Source organism: Anomaloglossus baeobatrachus, chromosome 4 (assembly GCF_048569485.1).
Source record: "Anomaloglossus baeobatrachus isolate aAnoBae1 chromosome 4, aAnoBae1.hap1, whole genome shotgun sequence".
NCBI classification, from domain to species: domain Eukaryota; kingdom Metazoa; phylum Chordata; class Amphibia; order Anura; family Aromobatidae; genus Anomaloglossus; species Anomaloglossus baeobatrachus.
This window is the reverse complement of record NC_134356.1, coordinates 416608385-416620558: the sequence shown is the minus strand read 5'-3', so window position 1 is coordinate 416620558 and position 12174 is coordinate 416608385. Positions and strand designations below refer to the sequence as shown.

Below are 12174 nucleotides of genomic sequence, written 5' to 3'. Positions count from 1 at the left end.
GTTCCTATTAGATACTAGAACTCTACATGGTTTTAACAGCAGGCTGGATCTTGCTATACATTACTGAACTAATGTGTTTGATCCTGATCATTTGATCCTGATCATTTGATCCTGATCATTTGATCGTTATGAAGTGGATATGTTCATCATAGTTCTAGATTAAGATCTTTTATGTTATTTCTTAAATTTTTCATGCATGTATACTGCAGAAAAATATTTTATTCTCCTTTATATTTTTTTTTAAATGTATTGCACTGTTGATATCTTTATTGCAATAGAATGGGTTTTTTTTCGTGTTTGGGTATTTTTCTACAGGCTATGTATGTAGTGCTGTTTTTTAAGCTATTTTCTGTATTATCATGTGGATGCATTATTTCAAGGGCTGCTACTAAGGCTATGTGCCCACGGGAGCTTGTTTGTGCAGATTTTTCCGCGGAAAACCTGCGTATTTTTCTGGATTTTCCAGATAAATCCGCAGATTTTAGCATGTACAGTCTCTCCCCATGTTATCCTATGGGACATGGTGAGTGCTGTGTCCACGCTGCGGAAAGTGCTGCGGATGTATAATTGCATGTCAATTATTCATGCGGAATCACCTGCGGATGTCCCGGTCCTCCGCTATGGAGATAGAGGCCGGGACGTCCGCAGGTAATTCGCATGAATGGCCGCATGTTTCCCGCAGCTATTCCGCTGTAATCTCGCAGCTAAAAATAGCTGCGGACGCCGGCGGGCAGCTGCGGGAAACATGCGCTCGTACCTGCAGGTACGAGCACCCGTGGACACATAGCCTAAGAGTTCTCCACACCTGTGTGAGGATACCGAATCACAGCTTGACTACAATCAATTGTTCTTTTAGGAGCCCCAGCACACCTAAAGATCAGTGAACGTACCATCTCCTGCAATATTATTATTTACAGCTCTGCTATATCTTAATTTTTCGACAAATAAATTAACAAGTTTTATGTCAACTGGACTTCCTTTTCCTTTTCTACATTTGTTTAAGACCTACTCCCGGTCTGGATCCGTGCATCGTTAAGGGGAACAGGAGGAATCAACTTATTCAGAGCTGTCACGGGTGAGCTGGTCTGCACTTTTACGGAGATAAATCGGATATTTTACATCCTGCTGAGTACTTGACACCTACCACGAATGCAGGGACATGATATCAGAAGAACTGGGTCATCAAGTGAGTTTATACATTCTGGCATATAGAAATGTAACCAGGACAGCAAGACAAAAGAAAATCTAAAACTACCAGAAAAACATTCTCATCATTAGACACCTTTTAGGATTATTGTTCCCTTAAACTCACAACTCGAGAAAATTTTGTTTTAAAATGAAATCTACTCCAATATTCTCCAGCTGTCGCAGGAACTAATTGTGTATGAAATCAAACAGTTTAGAATTAATTTGGTTTTCATGGTTGCGTCAGAATCTACAGCTAAATTGTTCCATGTTCCAGTCAGCAAAATATCATTAACATCCTAATAAAAAATGTCCTTCTCTAATCTTTTGGATGCACATGTCCAACTGTTCAGTGTTTCAGTATTTTTTGCACAACTTGCTGTTTTCTAACAAGGATCTCAATGGCAAAATTCACTACAGATGTTTGATAAATGAATCACCCAATACATTTCAGGGTTCAATTAGAATTGGTATTTAAACAGTCCTCCTCATCATGCTGTTCACATTTTGACATCATGAGACCAAGACAACACCTAATAAGTGATCAACAATACCGCACCATTGCAAGGCTTCAAGCAGGATGTTCTCAGAAGTGGCCACTGAGCTTAGAGTGTCATCATCAAGTTGCAACACAAATACTGAGAGACTGGAAGTCACAGAAAGGCATAGAAGTGGACGTCCTTTGGCCACATCAAACACTGATGACCACTTATTTGTGAACAAAGCTGTACTGTCCCTCAATCTCTATACACGCACCTGGATGCCATTGTGGCCCATGATATCGGGTGCTTGACTCAAAAGTTCTGGATTGGATTGAAAGATTTGAAGTCCATTCCATCACATGAACGGCAATAAATACCTCACTTAGGGGAGTTTAAAGAATCCATTATATTTGGACAAAGAACACAGGGCTTCATTCATTATTACATTTGCACCTTTTTCTTGTCTAGTTTTCAATGTTTTTCATTAACTCAATTTATGCTTTTTAAAAAATTTAAACATTTGGCACACATGTACTTGTTCTCCCCAACCCACAGTGATTTTATACAAGACTGCAAAGTGCAAGTTTTAAGCCATTTCGCAAAGTTTTTTTCCATTTTTTTGCATTAAAAAGTTGCAAAACAGGTAAAAAAAAATTAGAGCTTTTTATTTTATTTTGAGCAGCGCCACTGGTGTCACTCACTGCTTTCATCTCCTTCCTCTACCGACATCAATTTTCTCCAGTTAGAAGCTGTGGCGATAGAAGACGACTGCTGGCGCTGCACTCACTTCTCCCACACGTCTATCACCATAGATCCAGGACATCTTTAGAGAACGGCGATACAAGAAACTGTGGTAAGTAAATAGTGCAGCCCAAGCCTCCTGTGATGTCACATTTGAGATGAATCGTAAACAAATGGGACAGGAGGTGAAGTAAAAAAAACGAACAAAAAAAAAAAAACACATTTATGGATTAGCAAAATAGGGAGAAGTGTAGGGTATTTTATAATAAAAGCTAATCACAAAAGTGTTTGAGGTTTCTCTCAAAGTGTGTACATTCGTGTTGACGCACCAAAGAAACAGTGGAGTCAATGGGGATCTGTTGGGGCTTGTGCGCTTCTAAGCGAATTTGGCCAAGGAAAGTGCCATAGGTGCTGTTGAGGTCTATGAGAAAGACTCGTTTCAAGTGCTTATGATAAACTAGGGCTGAATAGACTCTGGAGCATGACTGATGATCGATTGGGAGAAACCCAGATATGTGCGACGTCACAAACAAGTAGTATTTCTTCTCATCAATAAGTTTCTGTATCTTTGTAAGATGGCGGCGAATCCGAACTCTACCAAAGCCATATTTGAGTGTCCGAGCTGGGCAGGGAAGCCCTCTCCAGGACTCCATCTAGATGTTGTTAAAGGGAACAAGCTCAGAGAAACTTATTATTGAGGAGAAGAAATACTACTTGGTTTGGGAGAAACCCAGATATGTGCGCCTTCACAATCGACCATCAGTCATGCTCCAGAGTCCATTCAGCCCTAGTTTATCATAAGCACTTGAAACGAGTCTCTCTCATAGACCACAACAGCACCCATGGTACTTTCCTTGGCCATATTCGCATAGAAGCGCACAAGCCCCAACAGATCCCCATTGACTCCACCGTTTCCTGTGGTGCGTCAACATAAATGCACACACTTCGAGAGAAATCTCAAACGCTTACATCGGCTTTGAAAGGAGATAAAGCTGGGGAGGATGATGAGCTGAAAGGTCTTTTGGGCCTTCCAGAAGAGGAGACTGAACTAGATAATCTTACAGAGTTCAACACTGCTCATAACAAGAGAATATTCACAAACGTGGTAAGGGTGTAAACCTTGTGATGGGATTATCTATGACATATTTACTTCATAGGTTGTGTCCCTTTTGATGCACGCCAAGCCCACATCTTTCCCTGCACATGTCGGCTGATCTGATTAGCCGACATGTGCCATAAACAGCCATGGATGGATCTCCGATCCGCCCACGGCTATTAACCAGTTAATTTCCGCTGTCAATCTATGACAGTGCAATTTAACATGCACCGGAGGGGAGAACGCCATTCACTGCTCCCATCGGCACTCCAGTGACCTTACCGTGCGGTGCCGATGGGTTGTCATGACAACCGGGTATCAGCTGATTATCCCAGTGTCTGTCATGACAAACTTCCTGTACAGCACAAGGGAACAGATGATCGCAGCTTCAAGTCCCTTATGTGGACTAGTAAATGCAATATGAAAGAAAGAGAAAAAAAAAAAAAAGTTGAAATCATCCCCTTTTGCTTCATTTAAAATAAAAAAAAATACACATTTGGTATTGCTGCACTTAGAAATGTCCAATCAAAATATGAAACATTAATCTGATCAGTCTACTGCATAATAATAAAAATAATTCCGAAGGGGGAAAGTGCGGGGGAGAGGGGGTGGCATTGGCCATCACACCATTGCAATAAAATACATTGAGATTATCAAAACATTGCATCTACATAAAAATAGTAATCAGTAAGTCAGCTTAGGGCACAAAAAAGATAAGCCATCACTTAGCCCCAGATCCTGAAAAGTAAAGATGTTGTTATTGGTCTTAGGAAATGGTGCAAAAAAAAAACAAAAAAAAGAAATAAACACACTATTGTGGAATTGCCCTTTTTGGGTGGCAATTTCACCACACTTGGATTCCCCCCCCCCCCAATTTTCCAGTACACTAGATGGTAAAATACATGGTGACATTTCATGTAAAACTCATCCCGCAAAAAAGCCCTTGTACAGCTATATTGACAGAAGGAAGAAGAAAAAAAAAAAAAAAACCAAACCAAACATTATGGCTCTTGGAAGAAGCCACAATACCAGCACTTACAGTTGCCACAGAGAGGTAGCAAAAGTCTGTTAAAAGTCACAAAGGTAGAATTTTAGCAAGGAAGAAAAAAAGTTATTTGCATAATAGAAAAATGTTAAAAACAATTTTCTTATATATCTGTTATATGTTTTTCAGTGTCTGTTTGTACTCATACAAGGGAACCAGACTTGTCCCTTATAAGCTGTGGCCACCACCAGTAAGCGCTTATATACAGCATTCCAGAATACTGTATATAAAAGAGCGCATGCCGCTCTGTAGAATTAAAAAAACAAAACCCCAAACAATTCTAATACTCACCAGTGGGGTGGTCGGGTCTGACGGGATTCGCTGGTCTCGATCTGGCGCCTCCCATCTTCCTTTCATCGCTGTCCTCCTTCCCAGCTCCATGTGGATGATGCGCCCTGCATCATCCACACAGGCCTCCATTGCGCCCCTGCACATGCGCACTTCTCTCTGCTCTGCTGAGGGCAGATGAAAGTACTGTAATGTGCAGTCACAAGGAAAGGTCAAAGACCGCCCGTGCATGTACACTACTATACTTTGATCTGCTTTCGGCAGAGCAAAGTGCGCAGGAGCTCAATGGCAGCCTCTGTGTGCATGACGTAGGATGCATCATCCACACGGAGCTGAAAAGTAGGATGGCGATCGCAAGATGATAGAAGGTGCTAGACCGAAACCAGAGGCTCCTATCGGACCAGACTGCCCCACAGGCGAGTAAAATAAAAGCAGTTTACATTATAGAGATCAGTTGGGCTCTTAACACAGTATTCTAGAATACTGTATATAAGTGCTCACTGGTGGTGGTCGCAGCTTATAAGGGTCAAATCTGGTGACTGGTTCCCTTTCAGTACAAGTCTTAATTGTTTACACTTCTGCGTGATGTAAATTGGTACATGGTTATAGGATATGCATACAGATCTGATACATACACTGGAAACAGACAATCTTTCACTGTACTTTGAAGACTGTAAAAGGGGTTCTCAAAGAAGTAATAAAAAATGGCCACCATCATCCACTTCATGCTGTAACCCATCAGGGTGGGTTGAAGCCTGAAGAACTGTCAAGACTTCTGAGGCACTGTATAGTAAAAACTTTTTTGTCATATTGATGAAGCAGTAGCATAAAGGAGTATAATTTATCTGCTCACTCAGCCCGACAGGTTTACTATGGGACAGATCAGGAGGACAATTAAAAAAAATAAAATAAATAAAAAATAGCCCAGTCTGCTCAGCGAGCCTCTGTGCTTTGCTGTACATCATCAACATGACAGTTCACAGTGGAGCCCGGAGACTGAGCAGGGCAGAGGGGCTTCTTACCTCCTAGTCTGTGTCCTAAAGTAAACCTGTCAGGCCGAGTGAGAGGAGAAGTTATTCTTGTTCATGCTGCAAAGTTACAGGGCATGGACTGCATCTTCACTGAATATGTGGCAACGGTCCTTAAATTGGAAGGCTATGAAGGCGAGGGCTCAACCACACTACTGTACGCAAGGGTCCAAGAGCACTGCGAAGCATCCATTTTTCACAACCAATTTAGTTAATTATTCCCAGTGAGAGTAGAGAGAACAGACAGCTCTAATATCCAGAATAAGGCGGGGGGTTACAAATTGTATGGTGACTTTCTACTGTAATTAGAAAAAACATGTCATGTATTAAGACCTTGACATACATTACTTTATTGTGGGCTAAACTGAACGGTAAACCTTGAAAGTATACTAAACTGCAGAGGAATTACTAATTAACGAGAGTTTGAATGGTTGGGACTGGAAAGATCCTGTGGTCACACCAGTACAAACGCGAGCTGAAAAACCGTGATTATGACACATAGTTGAAGTTGTCTCTATATTTGAAAGTAAATTAAGTCATACAATTCACCACCCTCTTTTCTCTAAAGGGAAACAATAGCAATGGGTCACTTCACCACTGGTTTTGCACACCCCCAAACCCATCTCCAAATGAATCAATTCCTTCAAGATGGAGCAAGTCACCATATTAACAAATTAAACATTGTCATTCTCAGCCCTCTTGGCTTTAAAGAAGGGTGGTAAATAAACTTTAAAAAGAAAGAAGAAAAAAAAAAACTAATTAAAAACTGACAGGCATGTATGAAACCCATTCACAGGGTGTCATTTTCAGTTGTCTTGTGTATTTCTTTGAAACTAAATCTGAATTTAAAACAGGGAAGGAAAAAAAAATAAAATAAAAGGGCGGGGAAGGACAAGGGCAACACCAACCGGTGCCCCCAAAAGCACACATTCCATGGAAGTTTGTATTCCCAAGTTTTCTTTGTGCACAATTTGCCTCAATGTACACCATATGGTTTTAGAGAATGTACTATTCCAGCAGAGTCCGAGGCATGATCCACTTGGCAGGGCGTTGATAAAAAGGACAAAACTACTTGAAAACTACGTATCACAGCAGTCAGAATTGTTATTTGTTTGCTATATTTGTGGTCTTTTTCCTCAGTTCAAGTAGCATACAATGTTGGACTGCTGAACTCATGCACACAGCTACCAAAATGGAATGTGGGGGAAAGGGGCACACGCTATGCACATTGGGTTGCAAAATGATCAGGAAAATCAAGACCTAAAGGGTGATGATATATCAATGCTATTATTCATAAAAACCTTGTTTAGTAATAAAAAAAATTGCTTTGTTTAAATATGAATATTATAGTCTGCTTCTCAGGGTTAGGAAATAAGTCTTTGTATTTGTTTTTCGCTTCCGAAAAGCAGATTGTATCTACTACAACTCCATGTCCTGGGCTTCATCTTCCGAGAAGTCAGACATTGAGCTTTCAGATGAGCTATCTCCTGTGCGCTCTTCTTGTTCTTTAAGCGCCTCCTCTGTTGCATATTTCTGGATGTACTCTAAACATAAAGAGAAGAAACAAAACATTAAATTTGGAGCATTTTTAATGGTTAGTACTACATAAAGAAAACCTGTCATTTAACCCCTTAACGACCGCGGGCCGTAAAATTACGTCCTAAATGACATAATGTTACTGCCCGCGGTCCTCCGGCGGCAGCATGCCGCGATCGGCACACATCTCAGCTGATTTTCACAGCTGAGATGTGTGCCTGCTAGGCACGAGCAGAATCGTTATCTGCTCGTGCCGATTAACCCCTTATATGGCGCTGTCAATACATGACAGCGCCATTATAAGCGCGATTGCGGTAATATTTTCCTTACCGCCCGATACCGGAAGTCACGTGACGCAATCACGTGACTCCCGATAGTTGTCATGGTAGCACAGGGTCATGTGATGACTCCTGTACTACACCTGACTTGGTTTCACTTTCGCTGTGCCCGGGGCACAGCAAAAGAGAAAGACAGCGTATCTGCTGTTTACAGCCTTGCAGCTGTGATCAGCAGATACTGCAGAGCGATCGGAATGCTGATCGAAATAGCCCCCTAGGGGGACTAGTAAAATAAAAAAAAAAAAGTTAAAAAATAAGTTTTAAAAAATTAAAAAAAAAAACCTAAAAGTTCAAATCACCCCCCATTCGCCCCATTGAAAATTAAAGGGTTAAAAAAATAAAAAAATATACACACATTTGGTATCGCCGCGTTCAGAAACGCCCGATCTATCAAAATATAAAATCAATTAATCTGATCAGTATACGGCGTAGCGGCAAAAAAATTCCAAACGCCAAAACGACGTTTTTTTGTCGCCACAACTTTTGCGCAAAATGCAATAAGAGGCGATCAAAACGTAGCATCTGCGCAAAAATGGTACCGTTAAAAACGTCAGCTCGAGACGCAAAAAATAAGCCGTCATTGAGCCTAAGATCCCGAAAAATGAGAACGCTACGGGTCACGGAATATGGCGTAAAACGTGCGCCACTTTTTTCGGACAAACTTCCGATTTTTTTTTAACCCCTTATATAAAAGTAAACCTATACATGTTTGGTGTCTACGAACTCGCACTGACCTGAGGCATCACACCCACACATCAGTTTTACCATATAGTGAACACAGTGAATAAAATATCTCAAAAACCATAGTGCTATCGCACTTTTTTTGCAATTTTTCAGCATTTGGAATTTTTTTGCCATTTTCTAGTACACAATATGGTAAAAATGATGGTTTCATTTAAAAGTACAGCTCGTTCCGCAAAAAATGAGCCCTCACATGACCATATTGACTGAAAAATAAAAAAGTTACGTCTCTCAGAAAAAGAATGGCGAAAAAAAAACGGAAAGCGAAAAATCGGCCGGTCGTGAAGGGGTTAAAAAAAAAAAAAAAATGAAAATAAATAAAATATACATGTTATTAAAAGGAACTGTCCTCAAGAACACAGCACAACATGTATGAATAGCAGACTGGCTATAAACTGAGTGTTTCCTTTCTGAAGATTGCTATTATTCACTTTGGCAAGGTGCGATTTCCAGTTTCCGGCTACATTAACAGCAGTTTAAGGCTATGTGCACTTTTACAAATGTTACTCCTCCAGATTTTAAATTCATGAAATTGAACAATTGGCAAAAAAAAAAAAAAAAAAAAAAAGAAGTTTTTAAACTATAATAAGTTTTGATCGAACAACAAAAATGTAGGGTAAGTTCACAACAGGTGGAAACATCTGCAGCAAGACTTCACCTGGGTGTATAGAGCTATTCTAATGGGCCACAATTCTGACTGTCTCCTTTATTCGGCCACACCTTCTAAGGTCGCTAGTCCTTATGGTATTAACTATACGTTAGACACCCTAACCCCATCACTAAGTGACTGCAGGAGGTCAGGAGCTGACCTTGTGCCAGTGTGCCAGTGTGCCTTGTACATGTTGAATAATTAAAAAAAATAACATTTGTAAATCATTAGCATTTGGGAGGGATGTTGAGTGATTTTTAAAAGGAATCTGTAACCAGGTTTTTGCTATGTAATCTGACAACACCATGGGATAGGGACTGAGGTCGTAAGTCTGGTGATGTATTATTATTACAAAACTGTAATAAATTGTAAATATGTTATACAATATGTAATATATATTACATATTGTATTACATATTTACAATTTATTACAGTTTGTGTTCTAAAGTTGTATTCCAATAAATATATTTTATGTTCTATCTAAATATCTTGATTATTGTATCATAAAAATGATTAATAAGGCTAGAGAACAACTTCTCTACACTAACTTGGGTTGGAGGAAAAGCTGAAACCACATGGGCAACATCTCTAACAATTTCCGGGTGTAAAGGAATTGTCTCATGCAGTCGGTTTTGATGAATGGTTGAATTTTTCTATTTCTTTGCGAGCAAGTGAAAAATTTTACTGAAATCTGGTCAATCTGCTGCTATAGGAGACGGAGTGAAATCTTTATCCTTGCGGCAACGCTTTGCCTGCTCCAGGTCATCCAAATACTTGTCAAAGTTAAACTCCTCATCTGAGGAGGATGAAGATATGGCAGCAGTAGCACTGTCAGGCCCTAAGTCCTCTTGCGCCTGGCAGTCCTGTAGCTGCTCATCCTAACTGCTACCTCACTCAAACTTTCTTTTCCTTTAGTAAGCTGTTGATCATCAAGCAGTATACGATGACTTGGGTCCACAAACAGCTGCCAGAAGAATTTTATTTTCAAATAGCTGTGTCTGTTTCATTGAATCAGAAATGCCATCTGCAATTAAACCTCTTTGGGACAGGCAAAATAGCAAGTTCTTCCACTCCCTTATGAAAATGCCAGGAGTTAAATCCTCAGCTTGTAATTTTTTAGTCACGGTAAATGGGTGATTAAGCAATTCCTTCAATTCAGCCACCTGTGTCCATTGACCTTCATTTAAGGTTACTTGAGGGTTCACCATATCTATAAGAAATGATTTTAGTTCAAGCAATCGCTCAGTCATTAAATAAGTGCTGCCTCACCGAGTGGCTTGATCAATAATTGCCCCTTTCCCAGCACGTCTTTTCAAGATGGAATTAATTTTAGGGGTTCTGGCGGCAATAACCAACTTCCTCAGTTTTCCAATCAGATTTCCAGCATGTCCGCCCAGTTTCACACATTAGGCTTTTCGCCGGTTTGGCGGATGTGGCGCACGCCAGTACAGTACGATACAGTACAGTGGCAGCGCCATAACTTCTGGGTCACATGCTCCGATCACATGAAAGCATGTGACAGTCTTATTACCAACTGCAGCGTGTGCACAACACAGCGCATGTGATGAATATGAAAGTGTTTTGAAGCAGCTTCAACAAGATCATCTAATTTTAAAGTATCATTTTGCTGTTCTTCTGTTGTAATATGTTTGTTCCTCAGTTACATGAACAGCACTGTGGACTTCCATCTCACACATACTGAATCCTAAATTTACTTCTAGCTGTTGTTCATTACTCTCATTCATCAGTTTAATTGTACTTATGTTTGAAGCATTGTTCGTAACAATGGCAAGAACCTGTTCTTTTTTTGCGTTCCTAATCTTGCAGAGCTTTTTCCACTAAGGCCTGGAGAAACTGGCTGGTGTGATGAGCTTTAGTATCTTTTACTGCCGGTGTCTTGCTAACAATTTCTTTGTCACAAACATATCGAACATGGATGGTAAAATAATTCAGTGAAATGCAGTGAATCTGGGCATCCCAGCAAAGGCAATGGGTTTCAAGATAGGACATTCAGACACAGCGTTTTGTGAGGATCCTCACAAAGAATGAGCAGTCAGTTTGTGTGGTGTTTTTCTAATCTGCTTTTGCTATTGAAAAAAGAGAATTTTGTTACTTACTGTAAATTCTTTTTCTTATAGTTCCGTATTGGGAGACCCAGACCATGGGTGTTTAGCTTCTGCCTCCGGAGGACACACAAAGTACAACACTTAAAAGTGTAGCTCCTCCCTCTGAGCTTATACACCCCCTGGTAGCCAGTCCTAGCCAGTTTAGTGCAAAAGCTGAAGGAGAATAGCCACCCACAAGTAGAACCGAGTAAGAACCGGAACAACCGGAGACTCTGTCCACGACAACAGCCGGTGATAACACACGGAACAAGAAAATTGCCTACAGGCAACAGGGAGGGAGCTGGGTCTCCTAATACGGAACTATAAGAAAAAGAATTTACGGTAAGTAACAAAATACTCTTTTTCTTTATCGTTCCTTTGGGAGACCCAGACCATGGGACGTTCCAAAGCTGTCCCTGGGTGGGAATAAACAGAAAAAACTAAGAAGTAGGCGGAGCCTAACTTCACAAGTGGGCGACAGCCGCCTGAAGGATGCGTCTGCCCAAGCTCGCATCTGCCGAAGCATGAGCATGCACTTGGTAGTGCTTCGAAAAGGTATGCAGGCTAGCCCAAGTGGCAGCCTGACAGACTTGTTGAGCCGTAGCCTGGTGCCTAAAAGCCCAAGAGGCACCGACAGCTCTGGTCGAGTGTGCTTTGATCCCCGGCGGGGGAGGCACCTGAGCACTCTGGTAGGCGTCCGAAATGGTCGATCTGATCCAACGGGCCAAGGTCGGCTTAGAAGCGCAGAGACCCTTGCGCCGCCCTGTGGTTAGCACAAAAAGAGGTGCACCGCCTAAGCGCAGCGGTGCGAGACACATAGATCCGGAGAGCACGCACCAGATCTAGAGTATGCAGCGCTTTCTCAAAGCGATGAACAGGGGCCAGACAGAAGGAAGGCAAGGAAATATCCTGGTTAAGGTGGAAGGGAGAGACCACCTTA

General features: G+C 41.1%; 1 protein-coding gene and 1 pseudogene across 1 annotated transcript in view; one reads left to right on the top strand and one right to left on the bottom strand.

Moving 5' to 3' along the window:
- Positions 1 to 2983: 2983 nt before the first annotated feature.
- On the top strand, positions 2984 to 3525 carry LOC142302461 (nuclear inhibitor of protein phosphatase 1 pseudogene; annotated as a pseudogene).
- A 2842-nt stretch (positions 3526 to 6367) lies between these two features.
- Positions 6368 to 12174, bottom strand: part of UBE2H (ubiquitin conjugating enzyme E2 H) — a 90703-nt gene continuing 84896 nt past the window's right edge. Inside the window, exon 7 of the mRNA XM_075345356.1 lies at positions 6368 to 7409. Within this exon, the coding sequence (XP_075201471.1) occupies positions 7285 to 7409 (125 nt within the window). The 3' untranslated portion in view covers positions 6368 to 7284. The remainder of the gene's footprint in view (positions 7410 to 12174) is intronic.